Source organism: Pristis pectinata, chromosome 21 (genome assembly GCF_009764475.1).
Source record: "Pristis pectinata isolate sPriPec2 chromosome 21, sPriPec2.1.pri, whole genome shotgun sequence".
In the NCBI taxonomy this organism is placed as follows: Eukaryota; Metazoa; Chordata; class Chondrichthyes; order Rhinopristiformes; family Pristidae; genus Pristis; species Pristis pectinata.
This window is the reverse complement of record NC_067425.1, coordinates 11081169-11107306: the sequence shown is the minus strand read 5'-3', so window position 1 is coordinate 11107306 and position 26138 is coordinate 11081169. Positions and strand designations below refer to the sequence as shown.

The window sequence follows — 26138 nt, the reverse complement described above, 5'->3', positions numbered from 1 at the left end:
GGTTTCAATCACTGTGGGGACTACTTACCTTGTTGAGGAAGTGCTTCCTATAGACCCTGGCTGTGCTGTTACATTCCAGTTTGTAGCCATATGTGCTGGGACTTAGATTCTCTACTGCATCCTCTTCGCAGAAGCTGCTCTCCGATGACGTTGGGGTGGTGACAGTCTCAATTCCTTCAATCCAGTAACCTCCAAACTGGGGGAGGATAATGGACTGATATGGTCCTGCTTTCTCTATTACCTGGAAAACAAAGTTAACTCCACATAAGAAGATAACAGAAGAAGCAGAAGTAGGGAGCAGTCCACTCAGCCTCTTGTGCTATTGAACGGACTGACCAGCTGAGGGAATTGAGGACTTACGGGGAACTGGCACAGAAGAGGATTTGAAGCCGGCATGGATCAGCCATGATCATCTTGAATGGTGGGGCAGGCTGGATGGGCTGAGTGGCCTACTCCTGCTCCTACTCTCTTGGCAGTTGAATGTCAATCCCATTGCTATAGACCTGGAGTCACATATAGGACAAGTGATGGTGGCAACTTCCTTCTCTAAAGGGGGTTAGTGGACAAAATGGGTTTTTGCAGCAACTGATGGTCTTGTAGTCCTCAATGTTGATTCTGTCTCTTTTTAAATTCCAGACCTACACTGATTTTTATTATTTGTGAGGATGGGAGCATGGACTTCCTGTGAAGAATAAAAAAACACATCAGTAATGATGCTAAGGCTTCAATGACATACAATGGTCAACGCCTCCATGGATAGAACCATAGAACCGTAGAACAATACAGCACAATGCAGGTCCTTCGGCCCACCATGTTGTGCCGCCCTTCAAACCACACCTAAGACTATCTAACCCCTTCCTCCCACATATCCCTCTATCTTAAATTCCTCCAAATGCTTATCTAACAATTTCTTGAACTTGTCCAATGTATCAGCCTCCACCACCACCACAGGCAGCGCATTCCGTGCACCAACCACTCTCTGGGTGAAAAACCTCCCTCTGACATCTCCCTTGAACTTCCCACCCATTACCTTAAAGCAATGCCCTCTTGTTTTGAGCATTGGTGCCCTGGGAAAGAGGCGCTGGCTGTCCACTCTATCTATTCCTCTTAATATTTTGTACACCTCTATCATGTCTCCCCTCATCCTCCTTCTCTCCAATGAGAACAGCCCGAGCTCCTTTAGTCCCTCAGCTCCTTTAGTCTCTTACAAGAACAACTTGTATGTCAGCTTCAGCTTGTCATAACAAGCATTTTGGATCCCAGTTCCAGTGGCAAATCCTGACCTGCTCTCCACCACCAGCAACACCGTCCCCCCCTCCGCCCCCCCCCCCCCCCCCCCCCCCCCCCCCCCCCCTCCGGTTTTCCTGCCCCAACCTGAGTCCAGTTCCAGCTCACACTCCTGATGACAACCTGACTCCAACTCTGCCCCTAGCCCAGCTCACAATCCTCACCCCCCCCCCCCCCCCGGTGTTCCTGACCCTGACTTGACTCCAGTTCTGGCCGCACTACTTGCCAGCACAAGATATCAAACGCAATCTATCACAGCAAACAGGATTCACTGGACACCACAGGAGGGAGGACATGGGGAAGGGGCTATATTTACCAACACTGTCAGTAATATACAGCTAACCTCATAAGTATGCATATCCGGGGGTAATAAGAGGCCTTTGTGAATTCAATCAACTGAACATAAATTCCCCAGGCCACTAGTCCAGGCCTCTGGATCACTAGTCCACTCCATTATCCACTATGTTTCAGGGATCCGGTGCAGCAGAATCCAACTGATTTTCATTTATTTATTGAAGGAAGAGAGTGGACTCTACACCATTAGATCAGCATCAGGCAGGGATAATGAAAATTTAACTCCTTTTAGGGAAGAAACCTTGAGTTGAAATCTCAGTGGGAAAGCTTTCTGGATTGTCAGGGACAGGCCACGTAGCAGCCCTTTCCACATTATCTGGGGAATCTTCATTCAGGTTTCTCAGTCTGGATCATCATGCACTATTCAGCCTGCAATACTCAATCTGATACATCTGCTGGAAGCTAACCAACTGGGTTTCAGCTGTTTAGTTTAAAATAATGGAATGAAATGATTAAACCCATAGAACAACCATAAGCACATATAAAATATCAGAGGCTCCCTTGACATTGGGTCAGTGGAATTTCAACCATTTGCAATTTGATTATCCAATTAATCAGTGCCATAAACTTAGAGAGGGTCTGTTTATTGTCAACCTTTGAAGACTGAAGACTTTCTCCTTTAATGTGTTCCAAGGATGTGGAGAAAGCTGGTTCCATCGAACAGTTACAACAGGATAAAATGTTCTGTTTAATTCCATTTCCATGTGCATGATGGATAAATGTTTATGTTACTGCAGTGGGGATCCAAAGGGGTAAGTTGCTTGTCTGGGGACATGCGTTCAAGTCCTACAAGAGAAGCTGGGTATTTAACTGCATAAACCCCAGAGTTCAATAATGGGGACCATAAGACCACAAGTGTGTGTTCAAACCCACCTGATATCCATCAGGGCAGGAAATCTGCTATCTTCCCTGGTCAGGTTTACATGGGACAGAGTCTTAGATGGCTTGAAAATGGTTGGGAAAGGCAATTAAGGAAGGCACTCAATACTGGCTTTGTTAGTGGCATTCATAAATGAATAAAGGTAAATTAATCATTACAATCCTTTCTGCAGCTGAAGTGCCATTTCCTAATCTCCTAATTCCCATTCTCACATACTTGTGCTCCCATTTACTATAAATGCATCTGTTATGATATATTGAGTTAGGGTGGACCTACCTCATCAATACTGGGGTATGGGATGTAATCATCCTAGAAGAGAAAGAAAAACACGTATATTTTAAGTCATGAAAGATAAAATCACCAGTTTCACTACAGCACATAATAGCAGATACATCTACAATGCTGGACTCTGGGTACATTGGCCAGATACTCCAAGCTGAGACTTCGATGTAAGTCCTGTGTGTAATTCCTGTCTTAAAAAATATGGGGCATAAATAGAAGATAAATTCAGAGGGAAATTCAGGAGAAATTTTTAAAGAGTGGCAAGCATGGGGAACGCATTAGTATACGGCATAGCTGAGGTGTGTAGTATAGGTAGAAACATTCACAAAAATGGAAGGGATAGAATGATTTATTGAGAGAGGTAAATAAATAGAGGTGGGACAAGGGTGGAGGTGGACCAGCATTGGCTGGTTGTGTAGAGTGTGCAGTAAATCCTAATACATGCCTCACTCCATTTGAACAGGTTACAAATGAACAACCTTAAAAGGAAGTATATAAAGTAAATAAACAAGATTAATTTGCTGCTTTAAAAAAAATCTTTTGATAACCTCTTCTGAACAATACCTCTTTCAACTCCAAGAGAAGAAACTTCCAACAGCAGTAGTAATTATTCAGAAATGGAGCTCTGGTTGACGAACAAGTGTTAGTCAGGGCAACTCCATGTGGTGGTTCTGAACAGTGCAATGGGACTTATTACATCCATTTGATCAGGAGGCACGTTTCTGGTTTAGCAACATTCTTGTCAGCTTGGGCCTGGAATGGGTCTAGCTTGGGGTCTGTCAAACTCAGGAGCCTGTCTTGGACAGAAGAAGCTACCCTGAAGCAGTCACCAAATGTGAGGAGAATCAGAACCGGATGTTCAGTCATGAGCCCGAGAACATTTCAGCAAATACTCAGGTGCTGCCCAGTGATCACTGGAATGGGAGGCGATCTCAGTGAAAATTGTGAGATTCTGGGGGGGACCCTGAGAAGGTGGACAACGTGAGGGTGTCTGCTGTGGTGGGGGATCTGGAACTAGGTGCCACAATCTCAGGCTGAGGCTGAGATGAAGAGGAATTCCTTCACTCCAAGGGTGGAACTTTCTAACCCAGAGAGCAGTGAAAGCTGAAAAATAACTTAGGGTCAAAGGGGAATTAAAGGTTGCTGGGGTCGGGCAGCAAACTGGAGCTGAGAACACAGATTAGACCAGCCAAAATCAGCCAGTAAATGAGGGTGCAGGCTGTCTAGCTTGCTCCAGCTCACTTACTTTATCAGGGTCAGGATCCTTTTCAGACTAAGACTTCAGGTCATTTGATGAGCATTCACTATTTTACTGGAGGATTAAACCAATTCCAGCGCAGAAGGTCGAACAGCTTCTTTGCCTGAGCTACAGCTGGATGCAAATCAGAACCATCTCCAGTCATGTCTTTTATTTCTGTGTTGACGCAGGCATCACCAGCAAGGCAGGTTTTTGCCCAATCCTTTATTTCCATATTTTTTCATGACATATTTCCATATTTTTTGTGACAGGGCAGGCACAGCAGCGTAGCGGTTAGCATAACGCTATTACAGCGCCAGTGACCTGGGTTCAATTCCCTCCACCGTCTGTAAGGAGTTTGTGCATTCTCCCTGTGTCTGCGTGGGTTTCCTCTGGGTGCTCCGGTTTCCTCCCACATTCCAAAGGCGTACGGGTTAGGAAGTTGTGGGCATGCTATGTTGGTGCCGGAAGCGTGGCGACACTTGCGGGCTGCCCCCAGAACACTCTACGCAAAAGATGCATTTCACTGTGTGTTTCAATGTATATGGGACTAATAAAGATATCTATCTATCTATCTATCTATCTATCTATCTATCTATCTATCTATCTATCTATCTATCTATCTATCTAGCTATCTATCTATCCATCTATCTATCTATCTACATAATAGGAGGCCATTCTGGCCCATTGTGTCTATGATGTCTCACAGAGCAATGCCAGTCCTCAACTTATTTACCCCATACCCTATTTTCCCCATATTCGTCCCTCCCCACCACCCACTCACCCACTCACTAGGAGCAACTTACAGTGGTTAATTGACTTAACAACCCACATGGCTTTGGGATGTAGGGGGAAACCCATGCTGTCACAGGGAGAACGTGTAAACTCCACACAGATAGCACTGGAGGTCAGATTGAACTCATGTCGCTGGAGCTGTGAGACAGCAGCACTAACTGCTGCACCACTGTGCTGCCCATAATTGCCCGGAGAATGCGATGGAGGAAAACTGCAGTCCAAGTGCTGTTGGGCAGTGAGTTCCCTGACTCAGATGCAGATGAAGGACTGATGGTCAGGATGGTGTGTGATTTGGAGGAGAACCTACAAAGAGTAGTAACAAACAATCTGCTGGAGAGACTCAGAGGGTCGAGCAGCATCTGTGGAGGGAAAGGAATTGTCGACCCGAAACGTCGACAATTCCTTTACCCCCACAGATGCTGCTCAACCCACGTATTTCCCCCAGCAGATTGCTTGTTGCTCCAGATTCCAGCATCTGCAGTCTCGTGTGTCTCCATAAGGAGTAGTGTTTCCATGTGAACATGTCCCAGCCAATCCCCCACTGCACGGCATGTGTCTAATTCTGTGAGAACCATCAAATTATTTCAGTACAGGAGTTCTTTCGGCCCGCTGAGTCTGTGCTAGCTCCCATTGGTTTAATTCCTTACTCTGAGACGATAGCTCCCAGCTCTTAATTCCCACAGCAGGGGAAACATCTTCACAGAACCTACCCCATCATTGCCTGGATGGAATCAGGGCCTCATCAAAAAGGCCATGGACATGGGCTAGCTAGGGCCAGTGGGTGGAAGGAACGCCTGAGTTTACTGCAACATCTTAATGTTTAAAGGAGGTCTTTTGAAATCAGACTCATTCCACATTTGCTTGTAACTAACCTTTTGTCTGTTGCTCTTGGCCTTCTGTTCATCCAATTTTGGAGTCTGCTGTAACAGAAGGAAAGCATGTTTGTAAACAATTACACTGAAGAACTTAAAGAGTGAATCAACAATGCACTTCCTATTTCATCTCTCCCTTGCCAGAGAATTGTCTCAGGGAAAATGGACAGTAAGGTTTTTGTCCCCTTTACAGTTAACTAATTACACCTCAGTTTCCTGTGTTCTCTGTGTGACTCTGGCAAGAGTTAGCACTGATGCATTTTGTACATCCACCGGGCACATGCCTCTCTTCAAATTCTAATAATTTCAAGCTCTTGGAGAGAACAAACAAAAGAGAGGAGGACTTGGTCCACATCCTGAAAATATGGTTGAGTGTTCCTCTTTGGTTCCAAAAATAGTGTCAGTTTGCTCTGTTCTGGGATACATATCCCATTGCAACAATAAGGGCTGGATTAGCAAGGTCTCTTCCAGTTATACAGCGTCCTCTGATACTGACCTACTCTCACACATTGCACTGAGGGCCCTGCTGGTGAAAGGATGCCAGCTGTGCCATGATGTGCATTAGGTCCTGTGCCCATTCTGGTGTGTGTGACATTGGTTCTGTGTAATGACCACTCCCAATTCCAATACGTTACTATACTTAAAAGTTTAACAAACCAGAGGAAGACCTTAGAATTGGGGAGTGGGAGAACTGTGCATTAGCCTGGAAGTTCTTGTGCACTGAAATGGTGAGGATGCTGGGGAACACAAAAAATTTAGTTGTCCCACCTTGTCAAAATTCAGTTGTAACCAAGGCTTGAAGCCTCAGTCATAATGAACTGAGTGTTGCACATCTTTACAGTAGATCATGTGTGGTGTGCTCTTGGTCTCCTGAGGTCAGGCTGGGGAGAGGGGTGAGAGCATGGTGGAGGAGGGTCTTACTGACTCTCTTCTAATGGGGTGGGGTGGGGGAGAGAGGGAGGACTACTCCCGAACTCTTCCTGTTATAATGGATTGTGGTGCATTGCAACTGGTGTGGTGGAGGGGGGATGGGAGAATTAGATGCCAGGACATGTGGTGGGGAAGGTTGCTGAGTCAGAGAGGGGCATAGCTCTAGGGTGGCTGCTCCTGTACATCAGGAGGTCATCGAGTACAGTACAGGATCTGGCCCACCACGTCCATGCCGACCTTTTTGTCCATTTACATTAAAGCATTGGGAGGTAGACGTAACCTGAAGGGGAGCGGGGAGGTGCGGGGGAGTGGGAGACAAGGATTTATCAGCATGTATTCCAGTTCAGTGTCCCACTGGTGCCAGAATCTTGTCTCCCCAGTGCAGAATGAAGGGTTGCCATTGGACAATATGGTTCAAGCTTCCACAGTACACAGGGAATGACCTCATCCCGTACAGCCGGAAATTGCATTGGTCTCACGCAGGTGGCCCACTGCAGCAAACGTGCAGTCGGATTTCCCGAGCGAGGCAGAAAGGACTAGGAAACAGTCATTATCACGTTTCACTCTTGGGAATATCGCTCGTCAATTGTGCAATGCTGAAAAGAAGAGTGTTTTGCAATTGTGTTTCCAGGCAGTGATGTCCACAGTTCCTGGGATGTAGGTTACACAGTCAAGGCCACATTTATTGTCCTTTCCTGGTTATCCTGAAAGGTTGGTGGTGAATGATTATGATCTTAAGCTGATGTTGCTCTGACAGCATTGGAGCACAAACATGAAACCCTGACTGTAAAAGGATGCGGCATCTGCACATATCCCTGTGTAAAGCATTGCCTTTGTTCCAATGGCAGAATGGCGAAACACATCCAAGGGGGGGGGGGGGGGGGGGGGGGGGGGTGGTTTACGACTTGGATGAAACCTTACACTGGTGTGACACTATAACACTGCTGACCTTCTCCTTCTGGAGGGCACGAATCATAGTGGGAGTTGGAGATGAATTTCCTGTTTGTTCATTCACAGGACACTGGCAATGTGGGCCAGGCCAGCAGTTATAGCCTCTCTCTTGCTCCCCTTGTGACAGCGATGAGCCACCTTCCTGAACCGCTGCAGTTCTTCTCGTGTAGGTAGCCCCACGGTGCCCATGGGCATGAAGTTCCAGGGTTTAGGTCCAGCAAAGGTAACATATGTCAAGGTCAGGATGGGGTGGGTGACTTAGAAGTGAAGTCGGAGGTGTTTATAGAAGCATGGGCAGTGAAGACACAGAAGGAGGCAGGCAATTCAGCCCGTCGTGTCTGTGCTGGTCAACAAAGATTTACGCAGTCTAATCCCACCTTCCAGCACTCAGACCACAGCCCTGCAGGATGTGGCTCTTCAATACTACTGCCTCCACCACCCTTTGAGGAAATGAGTTAATGATATGACCTGTTATCTTTAAGGATCTGTGGACATTCACTCCAGGGAAGGTGCTCCCTTCAAGGTAACTACTACTGCAATGGCTAGGGTTATGAAGCACAGATTGTGGGTCACATTGGTGTCACATTGGTGATTATTGACAATATTTCACTTGCTCTTTTCTTGTTATCAGTGATCAAGCCAACTAAGTTCTCTTGGTGTAGGGAGAAGTATCCAGATTCTAAACACTCCTACAAGCATTCGCGGTCACTCCCCAGTACCAGCCGCTCTGTACACTGTTGAAAGATATAAGGGGTATGGGAGTAAGTTGCTGGATCGGCAGCAAGGCAGCTGGACAACTAATCCAGAGAAGTGACTTCAAATCCCACCTTGGGGCAGCTGGGGATTTTAACTTCAAGTGATTCAATAAATTCGAAACTAAAGTTAGTATAAAGTAATGGCGATCATGAATGTCATCAAAAGCCCATCCACTCCACCAGCGTCCTCCAGGAACGGAAGTGTGCTGTCTTTACTCTATACCCATCAATAGTTGATTCTTAGCAGCCTATTCAGTTCAGGGGCAAGTACGGATGGTCAATAAATACCAGCAATGTCAGAACAGATAAAAAGCAGGAGCTTATGGAACAAGTCCCAGTCTTAAGGGAAGACTGTGTATAATTTCCAGCCTTATAACAAATGCAGTATATGGTGGGGCCACTCCTCATAAATATAGTCTGAGAAATTAATATGCTGGACCTATCCAATCAAAAGGGCTTGTACAAGCTTGCACTTAGTATTACTTAAAACACTGTTATAGAGTCATAGACTTACACAGCATGGAAACAGGCCCATCAGCACAACTTGTCCACGCTGACAAAATGCCTTCCTGCGTTAGCCCCATTTGCCTGCATTTGGCCCATATCCCTCTCAACCTTTCCTATCCATGAACCCGTCCAAATGTCTTTTAAGTGTTGCAATTGTACCCGCCTCTACCACTTTCTCTGGCAGCTCATTCTGTGTACACATCACCCTCTATGTGGAAAACTTGCCCCTCGGGTCCCCTTTAAATCTTTCCCCTCTCACCTTAACCTACCCCTCTGTGTTTTAGACTCCCCTACCCTGGGAAAAAAAGACTGGCAATCCATTTTATCTATGCCCCTCATGATTTGATAAAGCTCTATAAGGTCACCCCTCGGCCTCCTTTGCTCCAGGGAAAACAGTCCCAGCCTTGCTGTAAGTTGTGGCATTCAGGGATCAGCCAGGTTACAATGATTTACTGAACCTGTGCCCCACACATGCCCGGTGCTGCTCTGGACTGGATTTATGCCCTAATCCCACAGGGACACATTTCCCACAGTCTTGGCTCTCACACTGCAGAGGAACAATGACGCTCCTAGGTTTCTTTTAATTTTTGCTACACCTCCCTTCCCTCAGTGTTGAGTTACTGTTTGACTACTGGTCAAATTCTAGCTTGTCTCCAGCTCCTTGTGGAAGATGTGTTGTCCGGAAGTAGGTAGAGTGTGAGTGCTTGTAGATAACCTGCTTTTATCAGAAATCATGTGTGGCTGGACAGCTAGAGAATGAAAATCACCGACAGGCATCACACTGAGTTCAGAGGGAGAGGAAACGCTGTCTAGGGGAAGACAGATCAAGATTCAATAGTGGAGATAAGAGGGTTGTCTCTGTACAGCTCAATGTATTAACTGGAAGTCAATGAAGGCAGACTTTTCATGACCTTTTGAAGGAGCATTAAAAATAAATGAGTTCTTGTGCTTTTCGATGTGATTCTGTGCAATAATGTGTAACAAAAGTTCAAAACATATTATGAGTGTGATCATATATACTACACAATATTAGAGGTAGAATTGCATCAGAGACTCTAATGCAAAATTGCATCCATTTTGAAAAGTGTTTGCTTCCCCCCCAACATGGGGGTGGCTGGGTAGGGAGATGGACTTCCTGTGCACAATGAGGGCGCGCAGTCTGCCAGCCACTGCGTTTGCTCAGGTTCCAATTGTTTACTGTGGTAAAAACAAGTGCCAAGTTGACATGTAACAGTGCCCTACCTTCTGTCAAGAAGATCTCCCCTGCAAGGTCGATTCCTTACTGGGAGGAGTCTAATTGTGAAAAGAAGCTGGATCTCACCTCAACTAGTTAAAGGAAAGGTTCCATGGATAAAAACAAGCCTAATGGGTACAATAAGGGCAAGAGAATAATGACGGCTATGGTTCCATAGAGGAATGTCTTAATATGTAAAAACATGAGGCACAGGAACAGAAGTGGCCATTTAGTCCCTCGAGCTTGTTCCTGTGCCTCATCCATTGGTAACTGGTTTATTATTGTCACATGTACCGAGGTACAGTGAAAGACTTTGTTTTGCATGCCATCCGTACAGATCATTTCACAATATCAGTACATTGAGGTAGTACAAGGGAAGGGCGATAACAGAATACAGAGTATAGTGTTACTGTTACAGAGAAACTACAGTGCAGGCAGACAATAAGGAGCAAGGCCCTGACGAGGTAGATTGTGAGGTCAAGAGTCCATCTTATTGTACAAGAGGTCCATTCCATAGTCTTATAACAGTGGGATAGAAGCTGTCCTTGAGCCTGGTGTTACGTGTTTTCAGGCTTTTGTATGTTCTGCCTGATGGGACGGGGGAGAAGAGAGAATGTCTGGGGCGGGTGGGGTCTGTGATTATGCTGACTGCTTTACCGAGGCAGCGAGAAGTGTAGACAAGGTCCATGGAGGGGAGGCTGGTTTTTGTGCAATCCCTATAACCTCTTGTTCCCTTAATGTCCAATCCTCTATCTATCTTGGCCTTGACGTACTCAATGACTGAGCATCCACAGCTCTCTGGAATAACCATGGAGTCGTGCAGCATGACCTTTTGGCACATTGGGTCCACACCAACCGCCAAGCACCCACTAATCCTATGCTAATCCCATTTTATTCAACCACTCACCGACATACTAGCAGCAATTTACTGTGGCCAATCAACATTCCAACCCCCGTGTCTTTGGGACATGGGAGGGAACTAGAGCGCCTGGAGGAAATGCATGTGATCGGAGGGAGAATGTACAAAGTCCACACAGAGAGCACCGGAGGTCAGGATTGAACCTGAGTCGCTGGAGCTGTGAGGTAGCAGCTCTACCGATTGCGCCACTAAGTAGAGAGTGCCAAAGGTTCACAGCCCTTTGCGGAATGAAATTCCTCCCCATCCCAGTGCTACAGGCCTAACCCTTATCTTGAGAGTGTGCCTCCTCCTAGATCTGAGCCACACATACTTTGGGGTTCAGGTGACTTCAACCCATTTGCTGTGCATCCTTTACTGGGTTTAATTCCCATAACAGATTTTCAACATAATTATCTCACAGCTCAGATGTAACACTTGGCTGCTCCCCACTGTTCCAAAATTTTGCTATTAACGTATAAACTGTACAAAGTATCCTGGCTCAGGATTCTGGCACTGAGCACTCCCTCCAGGGGATTAATTGCCTATTAACCAATCGGTAGTAAACAGAGCAGGTGGGAACAGAGTCAACTGTTAACTGACTGCTCCCTTCAGTCCTCAGCAGGACTCCTGGCTGCATGCTCCTTGCAAATGTCAAAAGGAACTCGAACTCGATCCTCTTGGAAACCTGCCTCTTTAGTAAACATCAGAGACAAGAGACATAAAAATATCAATAAGCTATACAAAGAATATCATAAACTCCTCTCTCTGCTCATTGATGGAAGTAGCAGCCTGGAGGTCCTCAGGAATGAGTGTGGGGTGGGCAGTGTCTATCAGCTGGTGGGGCTGACAGACCAGGGAGACCGGATCCAACTTCTATCCTTAGTGCGTAGCAGTCTGCTGATCTTAGCTGACCCGATGGAAAAAAAGAAAAATCGCCCTTTCCAGTTATTGATTACCTAATTGATTGTATGTGCTTGTGTGTGTGTGTGTGTGTGTGTGTGTGTGTGTGTGTGTGCGCGCGCATGCGTGTGTGTGTGCATGCGTGTGTGTGTGTGTATGCGTACCTGTGGAGGAGGAGTGCAGGGAGTTAGATATCTAGGTAGCCCATAGAAACAGGTGCAAGAATCACAAGTTAAAAACAATCTGCTGGAGGAACTCAGCAGGTCGAGCAGCGTCTGTGGGAGGGGAAGAGCAATTGTTGATGATTTGGGCTGAGACACTGCATCAGGGCGCTACTCGACCTGCTGTGTTCCTCCAGCAGTTTGTTTGTTGCTCCAGATTCCAGCATCTGCAGTCTCTTGTGTCTGCAAGAATCACAACGTGTGCTTGGCCGGTGACTGCTGTTGGCTGACTTTGGGCTGCCTGCTCATTCAAATGGTTTCTGTGTCCAGCAGCGCTGACCACTTTATTCACTGCCTGGATGCAGCAGTAGTGGGTTGGGGTGAGGATTGGTTTGAAATGTCTAGAACTAGACTGCTTTGCTTAAAGGTAGCCTGTCCCTTTTGAAGGAAGATGCAGGGTGCAGGCAGTGAATCTGACCTGGCAAATGGGGAAGAAGAACAGAGCTGGGTGATAGCTGGTTCCAAGTACACTGGGCGGCAGCAGTTAGCTGTGGACGTCAGCCCATGAGGATCTGGATGATTGGAAGTAAGATGTTCAGAGACATCACGTGATGAACCAGGTTCCCATTGAATGCCAGAGCCTGCCATTGGCAGCACTTGTCTGGGATCCTCATCCATACACCAGAGCATATCCCTTACCGCCAATGCTCTCCGACAATTGGGGCCCAGAAGTAATGTCCAGATGCCCCACTACACTGCTGCCAGGCTCAGACTTACTGACTGCACACACCAGCAGTAATGAAGCCGTATCTGCATCCTCGTCCCTGAATCTTCTCACATCCACCTCCTATCAACCCATACTCTCTTTTGATTTGCAGCCCCTCTTAGTTTCCTTAGCTGCCTCAACAAACCCCTGTCAGAAATGCAACCCAGTCAAGCAGTGGGGTACAGAAGGTGAAGGTATCACATTTGTTATCAGGATACAGGGTATTAACATGCATGATTCACTACCAAGGAACAAGTGCCATCTGGGTACTGAAGGAAAGGAAACTTCAGTTCTAGTATCGAGCTGAGCTCACATGGTGCTGTTGGAGAGGGAGTTCCAGGGTCTAGACCCAGCGAGGATGAAGGAGGGGAAGTTGCAAATGGTGGTCTTCCTATGGGTCTGCCCTCCTGACCATACACATCTCTGCAAACAACCTGTCACATGCGGCAGCTAGGAATGCCATTTGGTCTTTTGGCTGCCTACCATCCTTTCCTGCCCTCACTGTCCTCACTGATCTCCTGCACTTGTGCCAACCTTTGGTATAAATGGACCCTGGTAGAGAGAAAACAGCCTACCTGCATCTTCTCCAGCATGTCGAAAAACTCTGCAGACTGTTGACAAAAGAAAAGAAATGCAATTAGTGAATACATTCACCAAAATGAACAAGCCAATCCTATTCCTGTTCTACAGTTCTTACTCCATGCCCTTCTTATGTTGCCTGAAAGAAACAGGCAACTCCTGAAGTGAAGAATACACATAATAAGTCAGATTGGACTGAGCATTGAGCCTGAAAGCACGTACCACTAGGCTCAAGGACAGCTTCTGTCCTGCTGTTTTAAGACTATTGTTCATAGAGTCATACAGCACGGAACCAGGCCTTTCAGCCCATCTGGTCCATTCCGACCAAGATGCCCCATCCAAGCTACTCCCATTGGCCAGTGTTTGGCTCATAAGTCTCTAAAGCTTTCCAACCCATGTACTTGTCCAACTGTCTTTTAAAAGTTGTTACTGTACCTGCCTTAACCACTTCCCTGGCAGCTCATTCCATACATAACTGCTTTGTGTAAAAAAGTTGCCCTGCAAGTTCCTATTGAATCTTTCCTCTCTCACCTTAAACTATTCTCTCTTCTCCCCAATCCTATCAGGCAGAAAATACAAAAGCCTAAAAGCACGTACTACCATGCTCAGGACAGCTTCTATCCTGCTGTTGTAAGACTATTGAACAGTCCCTTAGTACAATAAGATAGACTCTTGACCTCACAATCTACCTGGTTATGGCCTTGCACCTTATTGCCTGCCTGCACTGCATTTTCTCTGTAACTGTGACACTTTATTCTGCATACAGTTATTGTTTTCCCTTGTACTACCTCAATGTACTGTTGTAATGAAATGATCTGTATGGATGGCATGCAAAACAAGGTTTTTCACTGTACCTAGGTACATGTGACAGTCATAAACCAATTTACCTATGCCCTCTAGTTCTTAATTCCCCAAACCTGGAAAAAAGACCGAGTGCGTTCACCCTATCTATGCCTGTCGTGATTTTATACACCTCTATAAGATCATCTCTCAGTCTCCTACGCTCTAAGCAATAAAGTCCTAGTCTGTCCAACCTCTACTTATAACTCAGACCCTCATGTCCTGGCAACACCCTTGTAAATCTGTTCTGCAAAAGTAAATTGAACAGACCTCTTGTACGATAAGATGGACTCTTGACTTCACAATTTACCTCGTTACGGCCTTGCACCTTATTGTCTGCCTGCACTACACTTTCTCTGTAACTGTACCACTTTATTCTGCATTGTTATTGTTTTCCCTTGTACTACCTTAATGCACTGTTGTAATGAAATGATCTGTATGGATGGCATGCAAAACAAAGCTTTTCACTGTGCCTCGGTACATGTAACAATAACAGATCAATTACCAATACAATGTTCACTACATAGTGGGAGTGTTGGCACCCCTCACAGCAGGGCTAGAGCTGAGCTGTCAACAGGACATCACCTCTGAAGGGGCAGGCATTCTCCTCACCATATGGTTCTTCAAGTAAGCAGGGCTGCTGCTAATGGTGCAGGTTCTCACTGCTGCTGACAGTAACAGGGACAGAGTAGGGTGGCCGCCCCCCCCCCCCCCTTCATGTGTGGGACAATCCCAAGATGTAAACATTAAGCCCCAGTCCCGCGCTGAATGACATGTGTTCCAGATGCCCCTCAACACAGTTCAGATTTACTGATCAGCAACAGTCAAACCACAGCAACCACATCATCTCCCCCTTGCAATGTTTAAACAGCCCTGGAGTGATTGGAAAATACTCTGAGCAATTACAGAAAGAGTCAAGGCAGTTTGGATCGGTCAATATTTACTATTTAATTACCATTATTACCCAAATGGAAAACAGCAAAAAGTGGCGCTGAGGTAGAAGATCAGCTATATTCTTAATGAAAGGCAACGTTGACTCGATGGCTTACTCCAGCTCCTATTTCCTATGTTCTTATTAAAAACATAATACTAAATGTGTGCATTTATAATGACACCAACAACCCTCACTCTTAATGTCCTGCATTTTAAACGATGCTTATCCTAAGCCGAACACTCAGCTTCCCACGTGCAATGACTTTTGAGTGTGCATTTATCAGTCCAATGCTCTGGGCCAACCATATACTGTATAAGCTGTCAATATGGGCTCCATACTCTGGCCTTCAATACAGGTTAGCATCATGAAGATTTACAGCAGCTGCTTCAAATGTAGCATAACTTGTCACACCCTTACCTTTGGAATTGGGGGTGGGGGGGTGGGGGTAGGTTAATAGCCTATTCCAGAGACTTGAGCACAAAGTATGCTAGTGCTCCCGTGCAGTACTGACGGAGCTCGACACTGTAGGAGATGCTGTGTTTTGAACGGGACAATAAGTAGCTCTCTCAAAGGGTCCCCTAATATTATTCTGAAGAAAAACAGGGGCATTATTTCTGGTGTCCTGGCTAATACTTATTCTTAGCTCTACTAAAAATTGATGTTTTTGGTTATTATCACATTGTTGTTTTGGGAGCTTGCCATTGGCTACTGGGTTTTGATCTTTGCAATGGTGGCTACTCACTAAAACACTTCATAGGCTGCAAAGGAGGGTTGTGAACAGCACTACAGAAATGCAAGTCTTTCTGCTTGGAACCTCCTTTGATATTGATGGAGATCACATTGCTGGAAGGAAGGTTAATCATTGGAACCTCTGAATAATTGAGCATGTGGGTGATTTTGCAGTGTAGACAGGAACATTGTAACTGACCATTCAGGCTTTCCAGTTGATTCCACATTTAGTCAGATCACAGCCTATTTATATCTTTACTTCATTTATCTTTGATCCATATCCTTTTGTATTTTACCCCAACAATGATCTATTGATCTCAGCTTTAAAAAGTTTGACTCCAGAATCCAGAATCCTTTGAGGAGCAAATTCCAGAAATCCACTGGACATGGACAATGCCACAGCTATAATTCTCTTTTGGTGGATCTCCCTTAAATTTTTTTTTAAATTTTAAATTTTATTTACAGCATGGTAACAGACCCTTCCGGCCCAACGAGTCTGCACCACCCATTTTTTTAAACCCAAATTAACCTACCCGTACGTCTTTGCAATGTGGGAGGATTTCGGAGCACCCGGAGGAAACCCACGCAGACACGGGAGAATGTACAAACTCCTTACAGACAGCGACGGGAATCGAACCCTGATCACTGGCGCTGTAATAGTGTCGTGCTAACCGCTACGTTACCGTGCTGCCTACTTCTTACAGCATTACCTACAAACACAGGAACCTTCATCCTTTCCCCGGGGGGGTGGGTGGGGTCAATGCAATGTGAAATGCCATATGCGGAATGACATCTGCACCATTTGTAACCAGGTGAGCTGTTTACCTTAGGAGCAGCTTATCAAAGCATGGCAGGTACACCAGGTCCTACTGGTATTGTAGAACTTGCTCAGTGGGAGGTCACCCACTGCAGATCCCAGACAGACACATGTTCTGGAGAATGAGCGGGCAGGATCTGGGGGGGGAGGGGGGGGGCGCGGGGTGGGTGGGTGGGGAGCTGAAGGACAAAGGTGTCCGTGTGCATAAGCCATTCCCCAGGTACAGAACATTAATATGAGAAGCCAATAGGAAAGTGAGGACAATAAGCCTCTTCAGTCTGGTCTGCCCTCCATTTGATCTGTATCGCAACTTCAGTGACACAATAGTTCCATCACCCTCAAAGTCCTTGCTTAACAAAAACTAAGCAATGTTCTACTGACACAGTCTCAAAATAAGGGGTTGGTCATTCAGTTCAGACAGAACAAGAAATTCCTTACCCAGAGAGAAGTGAATCTTTGAAATTCTCCACCCAAAGTGGTGGGGAGGCTCAGTCGCTGAGTATACTCAAGACAGATTGATATATTTTTGGATATTAGGGGTATCGAGAATGCGGGGTTGTGCAGGGAAGTGGTGCTGAGATAAAACACCAGCCCTGATCACACTGAATGGTAGAGCAGGATTCAGTGGCTGAATGGTTCACTCCTGCTTCGATTTCTTATGTTTTTACAGTTCTTATGACTAGGGTTGACAGTGTTTTAGGGAGAGGAAGTTGCAGGATTCCACTGCACTGTGAGTGAAGAGATGTTTCCCCACACAACTTGGCTCCAACTTTAAGGTTCTGCCCTCTGCTTGTGACTCCGCAGCTGATGGAATAATCTTGGTCTACCAATTCTATGAACCCCTTAAGACAATTGAACTACTTCATTGAGATGTCTGCCTTCATCTCAAGGGGACAGGAGACATCGGTCACAATCAGTCTCAGACACACGTTGTCTGGAATGGATTTCCTCAAATGTACAATGCTCTCAGAGGGGGGAACAGTATAGAATAACATCAATGTTCAAAAGGTTAACATGAGAACTGAAGATCAGAAATAAAAACAGAAAATGCTGGAAAAACTCAGCAGGTCAGCTAGCATTTGTAGAAAAAGACTTTTTGGGTTGAAGACCCTCTGTCAGAACTGAGAAAGAGTTTCTGAAAAGGGATGTAGAAGTGCTAAATAAATGCCCGGCTTCAACAAAGGGTCTCTGACCTTAAACATTAACTCTGTTTCTCTTTCAGATGCCATCTGACCTGCTGAGTGTTTCTTAACACTTTCTGTTTTTATAAGACAAGTTGCATTCACTGCCTCCATGTACAATACTGCATAAGATCCTGTATTTCAATGAAGTTCTAATGTGATTCAATAGGCTATTATAAGGTTAATTATAAGCAATGAACTGGCAGATACTCTTGCAGAGACTTGCTGCGGGTTTGACCAGTTGAAGTGAGAACCACAATTACAATTAAAAGTTGAAAATACATCACGGAAGTTAGTTAGGCTTGCTTGTTGGAAACTCTGATCCCTGAATCATATCACTCATGTAAAACTCTTGCCCTTGATGCTTTCTATTGGCTCCGTAATACAATAAATCTTCAACACCCTTTGCTGAAGAAATACAAGAAGGAATTGAGGCCACTCTCGTTCCGAAAAAAAAACTACCTGTCAGCCTTAAGTTATCTTTATCTAGTTTTAAGTTTTGTGAATTGTGCTTTCCTTGCTATGATGATTCCATAGCACTAAACAGAGAGAAATAATTTTCTCTGGTGGGACAAAGGACGACAGTCTTTTACTAAGATCTAAGCCATAAGGAGTGAAATCAGAAAAATCTTATCTTTTCACACAGTTATTCAAAGGTGTTAACTACTTCACTCTGTGAGACTTTTGAGGGTGGCGGGAAGAATTTGGCAACAACCATTAGTATCATTATACTTCCAATAATAAGTAAGTGGAGACAGGGACACGGATACCTACGCAAGCAATCATGTTATCAGCATTCCCTAGTCAGGAGTGTGTTCCGTCTTCAGCCAGAAGCAGCAATAACATTCAAACTCTGCACAGGTAAAACGTTACCTGCCGTCCTCTACAGCTTTGACAGAACCTGCTCTAACTTTCTCTGCTCCTCCTTTTGTGAGGATTTCTGTGAGGCAGCCAGCCACTTCTGTTGGTCTGTATTGCCCAACCCAACCTCCTACAATAGATTGTTGAGAGTTCTGCAGCTGGAAATTACTTGAATCACATCAGCAGGTGGGTACTCAGCAAGGCTTCCACAGAAAGTCAAAACATCCAGGTGACTGGTATGGAAGGATCCCAGACATCTGCCGATATGGGTCACTCAGGCCCCATAATGTGCTATCAGCGCAATGGCAATAAAACCCAGCCCCTTGTCCTGATGTCAAGTTCCAACGACTTATTCAGGGCAAAGTTGGCAGCCAATGCTGCCTGTGCCTCCAGGATGAGCTGGGATCAGCTGGACAGGTTCCTAACCTTATGGGAATGCCAGTCCACGGGACGATGTGAAGGTGGAGGAGCAACATGGCACGATGCTAGGGTTGGTGGGGATTCATGGATTAAGTTCTGGGGGAGCCATCTTAAATACTGCCTGAAGCAGGCTAGCTTTAATAGGTACAGTCTAGCTTTAAGATGTGGAAGCTAGCACAGGCTAGCTTTTAGCAGAGCTGGCTAGTGCAGGCTATAACAGATGAAGGCCGGCTACAGGGGTGCAGGCTAGCTTTAAGTGGCACCGGCTAATGTAGGCTATTTTTAAGTGGCATGGGCAAGTTTTATGGGAAGCAGACAAGTTTTATGCAGTGCAGGCTAGCTTTAAGTGGTGCAGGCTAGCTTTAAGTGGTTCAGGCTAGCTTTAAGTGGTGCAGGCTAGCTTTAAGTGGTTCAGGCTAGCTTTAAGGTGAGGTGTAGGCCAGGTTTAGGGCAGTGGCAGCCACTCATATTGTCAACATTCCGATGAGGTGTGCAGCCATTTGGCAGCAGTAAACTGTGGCTGAATGCTGTAATCGTCTTAATTAACAGACAACATGAAGTTGGGAACAACAGGGTGTGGGTTGGTTTACACCTTTGTACTCCAAACCCCAGCTCTCACACACCCAGAGTTCAATGGCCTGATAATCTGCTACAGCAAACTAGACAGTGAGACAACCTCAAATCAGACCAACTGGGTAACCTGGAGACACATGGCAGAGACATCACATCAAGAGTCTCCCTTGAGAGGCAGGCTCCAGCTGGGTGACTACACAGACGAAACACAAACTACAACCAGCATGACAAAATCTCATAATCAGGTTGTTATCACATTGCTTTTTATAGTAACTTGTTGAGTACAAATTGATTTCCTGTTTTTCTACATTACAGCAGGTAGCTGTTTGGCTCTTTGGGACATGCTGACACTGTGAAAGGTGCTACAGAAATACAAGTCTTTGATTATCTCATCAGTGAAGACCCCTCGGAGCCCACCAGTCACAGAATGCCACTCCTAGCCAGACCTGGGAGAAGAGAGCTGATAGTATTCACTGCACCAATTTATCACCTACAGGTAGGTAACACACTTCTCATTACAGACTATTCTCTTGATCCACAGAATTGTTACTGCCCTGGAGGCCAATCAGCCCGTCGACTCTATGGTGGCTAGTAGAGCAATCCCATCAGTCAGATTCCCCACTCTTTCCCCACAGTGCCTATTCATTACTCTGTCTAAAACCTGAAGTGATTCTGTTTCCACCACCCCGAAGTCCCAGAATGGGAGAAGGTGTCACCTTACTCTAGAAGCCATTAGCTACATAACAGCTCTGCTACTCTCACGCCAAGCCCCATTCTATAACACTAATTAACCACTCAGAAACTTTCCTCATACTTACTGCGCTCTTTAGCATAGCGATCATCCTGGGCAAGAATAGTTTTGACTCAACAAGCAGAGGACTAAGTCTTCATTTCCCTCTTTTGGGAGTGAGAGTGTGCGGAAGGGCAGAGAGGAGCCACGGGCTCAGATAACACATCCGCTCATTGCACTGTATCTGTCACCTTTGCTCTTTGTCGTGTGTGGGCTCCACTCCCTGAGGTGATGCTGGGGCGCCGAACATTTATTGCCCAACTGCGGAAGAGTGGAGCTGCACACTTTGGAACGGTTGTGCAGGAAGTAGAGCCTTGGACTGCACATCTGCATTTTTCCCCCACACCAGCCATAGCTCAAACACTGCTATTTGGTTGTCACGATGGAACAAGCCTGGGCTGAGAGGTGGAGACAGCCTGGAGTGCACCAGCCCTCCCACTGCAATTTAATCCATACCGATCCACACTAAACAAAGCTATTGAATATCACAGCACAGCCAAACATTAGTGGTCAGGCATGTGTGACTGAGACGGCTGATCACAGGTAGGGTTGTCCTCTTGACGGGCCTCTCCCCAGTTCCCTGGCTACAGGACAAGCCTTTCATTGTTTGTTGCTGTCGAACTAGGAAATTGGTTTGCAAACGTGAAAGAATTTAATTCCCTTGGGGTTACTGAAGCCTTTCTTTGCATAGAATTACATACCAGCTACAGCACTCGAAACAGTCACTCAGACCAGTTGAGCATGCCAGTGTTAATGCTCAACATGAGCCTCCTCCAGCCCTCTTCATCTAACCCTCAGGTATGCCTGTTTACTCCTCCATCATGAATAACACAGCTTCACCTTACAAGGTCTGTTCTATTCCTTAACAACGGCTTGTAGCAGTGAATTGCACTCGGTGGACATCCAGTTCGATTAAGAATCACACTCATTTTCTTGCCACCTCTTTATATTTCTCTCTCCACTCTCTCCTTCAACCTCTCTCTGCCCTGTTCTCACGGCTCACTCCCTTCTCTGTCTCCTACTATCTCTTTCTCCTCTCCCTCTCTCTGACCATCCCTTTCTCTCACCACCTCTCTCTCCCCACATCTCTCCCCATCTCTCTCTCCTTCCTACTTCTCCCTTGCTTCTATCTCTTGCCACCTCTCTCTCTTTTCTCTACATTGTCTCTCTTCCCTACTTTGTTCTCTCTCTTTCAACCTCTCTCTTCCCTCTTCTCCCTTTTCCTAGGCCACTCCCCCTCCGTCCCTCTCTCCATTTCCTGTACAACCTGTTCCAAAGGTGCGGAGGTTGATAGTGTAGCGGTTAGCGTAACGCTTTACAGCGCCAGCAACCCAGGTTCAATTCCCACCGCTGTCTGTAGGGAGTTTGTACGTTCTCCCCGTGTCTGCGTGGTTTTCCTCCGGGTGCTCCGGTTTCCTCCCACATTCCAAAGATGTACGGGTTAGGAAGTTGTGGGCATGCTATGTTGGCACCGGAAGTGTGGCGACACTTGTGGGCTGCCCCCAGAACACTCTACGCAAAAGGTGCATTTCACTGTGTGTTTCGGTGTACATGTGACTAATAAAGATATCTTACTTTCTCCACTCTGTGATGTAACTTTGACTGACATGCAAAGAAGGTCTGGGAATAAAGTTCCTCTCATCCTGCTTAATACCATGGACATCTGACAACATGTAGCCATTGAATCTCACAGTGCTGAAGGTATTCACCTGCCCCATTGTGCCTCTGAGTTTTCTTCAAAAGACCCAATTCATTCACAACAATGACCTCTTCTGTTTAATGCCTTTAACATGGTGAGGCATTCCAAGAAGCTTAATTTAGTTGCACATCCCGGTGTTATTGAGGCAAGAACTGCAAATAAATTCGCTTGAAATATCTGTCCAGCTGCCTTTTGAAAGTTCCTACAGAATTCGATTCCAATCCTCCTCCAGCCAACTACTTTCCTTTTGCTGAAGCTGGGTTTTTACTAGCCAGTGGAAGTTGTATAGCCCTCACTTTTCTTTGGCCAGAGAGTGATATGGTGTCAATAGTACAACTCAGTCCTGATGGCTTATGTTACTCTCAGAGCACGTATAAATACTGACACAAGCAGCCGGCTGCAAAAGCCTGTCACTCACTGTGCTTGACTTTGAGTTTCACCTTCTTGTTTATGCAACTTAACAACAGACGTCCTCTACGATTTGTTAGGAGGTGGCAGGGGGGATTGCAGGCAAATGGGATGGTGTTGTGTAGCAGAAGAATCAATAAGAAAGTGGGACATTTTTTGATGGTGATTTATTGACAGACCTTTGTCATAGACTAAACTACTCGATGCACTATACTTTAATTCAAGCAGACAAAATTGGACTTTGTAGATGAAATCATCAGCAAAGGAAGGCAGAATGGGAACAGAATCTTTTAAGAGTATGGTGAAATGGTTCAATCAGGGTGACCTTCATTCCCTCCAATCTATTCTTCAGATTCACTGTGAACCACCAATTCTGTTTTCATTGCATTTCTGTGAAAGGCTCCAGGTGGTGAAATATTATTTCTGCTGTGGGAATAACTTGTGCAGAGTCGAAGATTACCTCAATTTGGTTGATTTAAAGAGCAAATGGATGATTTTTTTTGCCCTTTAAATGTTTAACATCCTTTGAGGCTTTCAAAGTGTCACTTGTTTTCAAGAATTCTCCACCTAAAAGAATACTATGATAAATCTTGTGCTTGTTAAGATCCAGTATGTCAGTGCTGGGGGTTAGAATGTTTTAATAGCAGTGAGATGCCTCAAAAATCTACCTTAAGCCCTCTGAAAGGCTTCAGATGTAGTTTGACATTGGGGCATTTCAATGCCCGCATCACTTTTTATGAAGGATTGATTTTACGGGGAAGAGATGGGTGAATTTCTGCTAGTGATTCTTGCCTATCAGACATTTGGCAGGAATTACTTCTCATCTCCAGAAAACTTCATTCAAATGATGGCAATGATCTTAATCAACACAGCCACCATCAGTGTGATACAATTACCCATAAGGCAAATATAATTCGGGGCCAGACAAGGAGAGTTTGGAACCGTGCTCCAAGCACTTGGTCAAAGATCTGGGATTTATGGAGTGTCTTCAAGGTGGAGTGTGAGTACCAAGAAGGAACTGCCACCCTATCAGCTTGGTAGGATTTTTCCAACCAATGTAGATCTGACCCAATTCCCCATTTGAGGGCTCTTGGGTGAAAATCTGAAATCAAAACCCAATGAAGGCCTCAACCAAGAACAATAATAATAATATTTGGTGTCTTTAACTTAGCAAAAGAGCAATAAAAGAAGTAGAGCATAGCAAAATAACTCAAACGTTCAGAGGTGCATTAACAAACAAAATGTGATACTGACCTCGTTAAGAGATGTTAGGGGAGATAACTAAAAGTTTGGCTAAAAACTTTTTGAAGAAAAGTTCAGGGACGGAATTCCAGAGCTTAAGAGTTTTGTCAACTGTCGATGCAGTCACCAATGGCGGAGCAGTTAAAAATAGAGTCTTAGCTTCCTACAGTATGGAAACTGGCCCTTCAGCCCATCAAGTCACCACCTATGCCATTTCCATTTTAATCTCTCCCCATTCTTTTTCATTCCCTGTAAATTCATCCACTCGCCGACACATTAGGGGCAACTTACAGTGGCCAATTAACCTACCAATCCACACGTCTTTGGGACGTAGGAGGAAACCGGAGCACCTGGAGGAAACCCACACAGTCATACGGAGAATGTGCAAACTCCACACAGTCAGCACCGGGCATCAGGTTTGGAGCCGGTTTGCTGGAACTCTGAGGCAGCAGCTCCACCAGCTGTGCCACAGTTATGGGGATGTGTTGAGATATTGGGGAAGTGCAGCCATGTTGGAGGTCTATAGGATCAGAGGAGGTTACAGAGTGTTAAATCCATGGGGAAGAGGAGATGGGAAGGAGACTTAATTCATATTAATTTTTCCCCCCACATAGCATCTTAGATAATATTAATTTGAGCCCAAAAATAAGAGGGAACATATCTCTGAAAGCCATCAATTTGGTCCCCACTGGGTGAAGAATGAAGCGAGTGGGAAATAAAACGCGAGAGATGGTTACAGGAGCCACCGATTCTCCATTCACTTTACATTATCACTTTGTTGATTTGGCAAGCCCACTGATAAACCATATTATATCATGAGATGGTGGACCTCAGATGGTCAGGCAGCATCTGTAAACAGATGACCTTTCAGCTGAACTAGGAAAGGTTAGAAATCAAATGTGTTTTAAGTTGCAGAGAAAGGGGAAGGGTGGGGAGAAGGGGATGTCTGTGATGGGGGGAGACGAAGAGAGACTCGGGGATACAAGTGATTTCAGTGCAAGGCAATAGTTTGGTAGAGACACCATCTTGAGAGGGACCTCAGTACATTGGGAGCAGTGAACTAGCAAGTCTAATGAGTTTCCCGATATTTACAGAAAGATGTTGCTATAGTGATATGATACCAATGGGTGGAAAGCAGGTTCAGTTAATGACACAATAAACTCAGAGTAAACTAATTTATTTGCCAGTTGATATTATAACACACCGATTCTGGGAAGTAATTTACATCATAAATCCCCTCAAGATAAATTATTAGCTTCATGCAGTTTTTCAATCACAGCCAGTAATTAATATGTAGATATTGTCTTCTGGGCTCTTGTACACCTGCAGAAGTAGCTTCCAGCTCATGGGAAATTCAGAGAGAGTGAATGCGTTACAAAGAAGATGAGGACACTTTACACTTCAATAACAGAGAAAAAGTATCAAATACAGTTTGACATCAAGGAGCCCTGGTTAAACTGAAGTCAATGGGTGTCTAGGTATAAACACTCCAGACAGTCACAGAGAGGAAGATGATGATAGTTGTCAGATGTCAATCATTCTAAGCCCAGGGCATTACTTCAAGAATTCCTCTGGCAGTGTCCTAAGTCTAATCATCTTCAAATGTTTCATCAATGGCTTCTTCTATCATCTCAGGGATATTCATTGATGATTGCAGAATGTGCAATTCTATTCCAGCTTCTCAGAAAATGAGGCAGATTGTGCTTGCATGCAGGAAGACCTGGACAACATTCAGACATGTTGCCTGGGACATGCCCTCTTTGCGTTACTACCATTGGGGAGGAGGTACAGGAGCCTGAAGACCCACACTCAACGATTTAGGAACAGCTTCTTCCCCTCCGCCATCAGATCGCTGAATGGTCCATGAACCCATGAACACTACTTAGTTGTTCCTTTTTATTTGCAATATTTAGTTATTTTGTAATTGACAGTAATTTTATGCCTTTGCATTGTACTGCTGCCGCAAAACAACAAATTTCATGACATATGAGTCAGTGAAAATAAACATGATTCTGATGACTATCCACCCTTAACACTGAATGGCATTAGTATTGCCAAGCCCCACAGCATCCTTGGGTGGGGGTTGTCATCAGTGAACAGAACTCAACAGGAGTACATTAATCCATTGAAAACAAGAGCAGGTAGAGCCTGACTCTAAAAGCAAGTCAGAGCTGGCTATACTGTGGCGAGTACTCACCTCAGACTTCCCAAAGATTTTCCAACATCTATAAGGCACAATCAGGAGCGCAATGGGAT

General features: G+C 45.3%; 1 protein-coding gene across 1 annotated transcript in view; it reads right to left on the bottom strand.

Annotated features, from left to right (window-relative positions):
• LOC127581192 (rap1 GTPase-activating protein 2-like) overlaps positions 1–26138 on the bottom strand; it is a 328459-nt gene that overhangs the window by 49439 nt on the left and 252882 nt on the right. Inside the window, 4 exon segments of the mRNA XM_052035296.1 lie at positions 29–241; positions 2798–2830; positions 5708–5755; positions 13385–13420. Of these exon segments, the coding sequence (XP_051891256.1) occupies positions 29–241; positions 2798–2830; positions 5708–5755; positions 13385–13420 (330 nt within the window).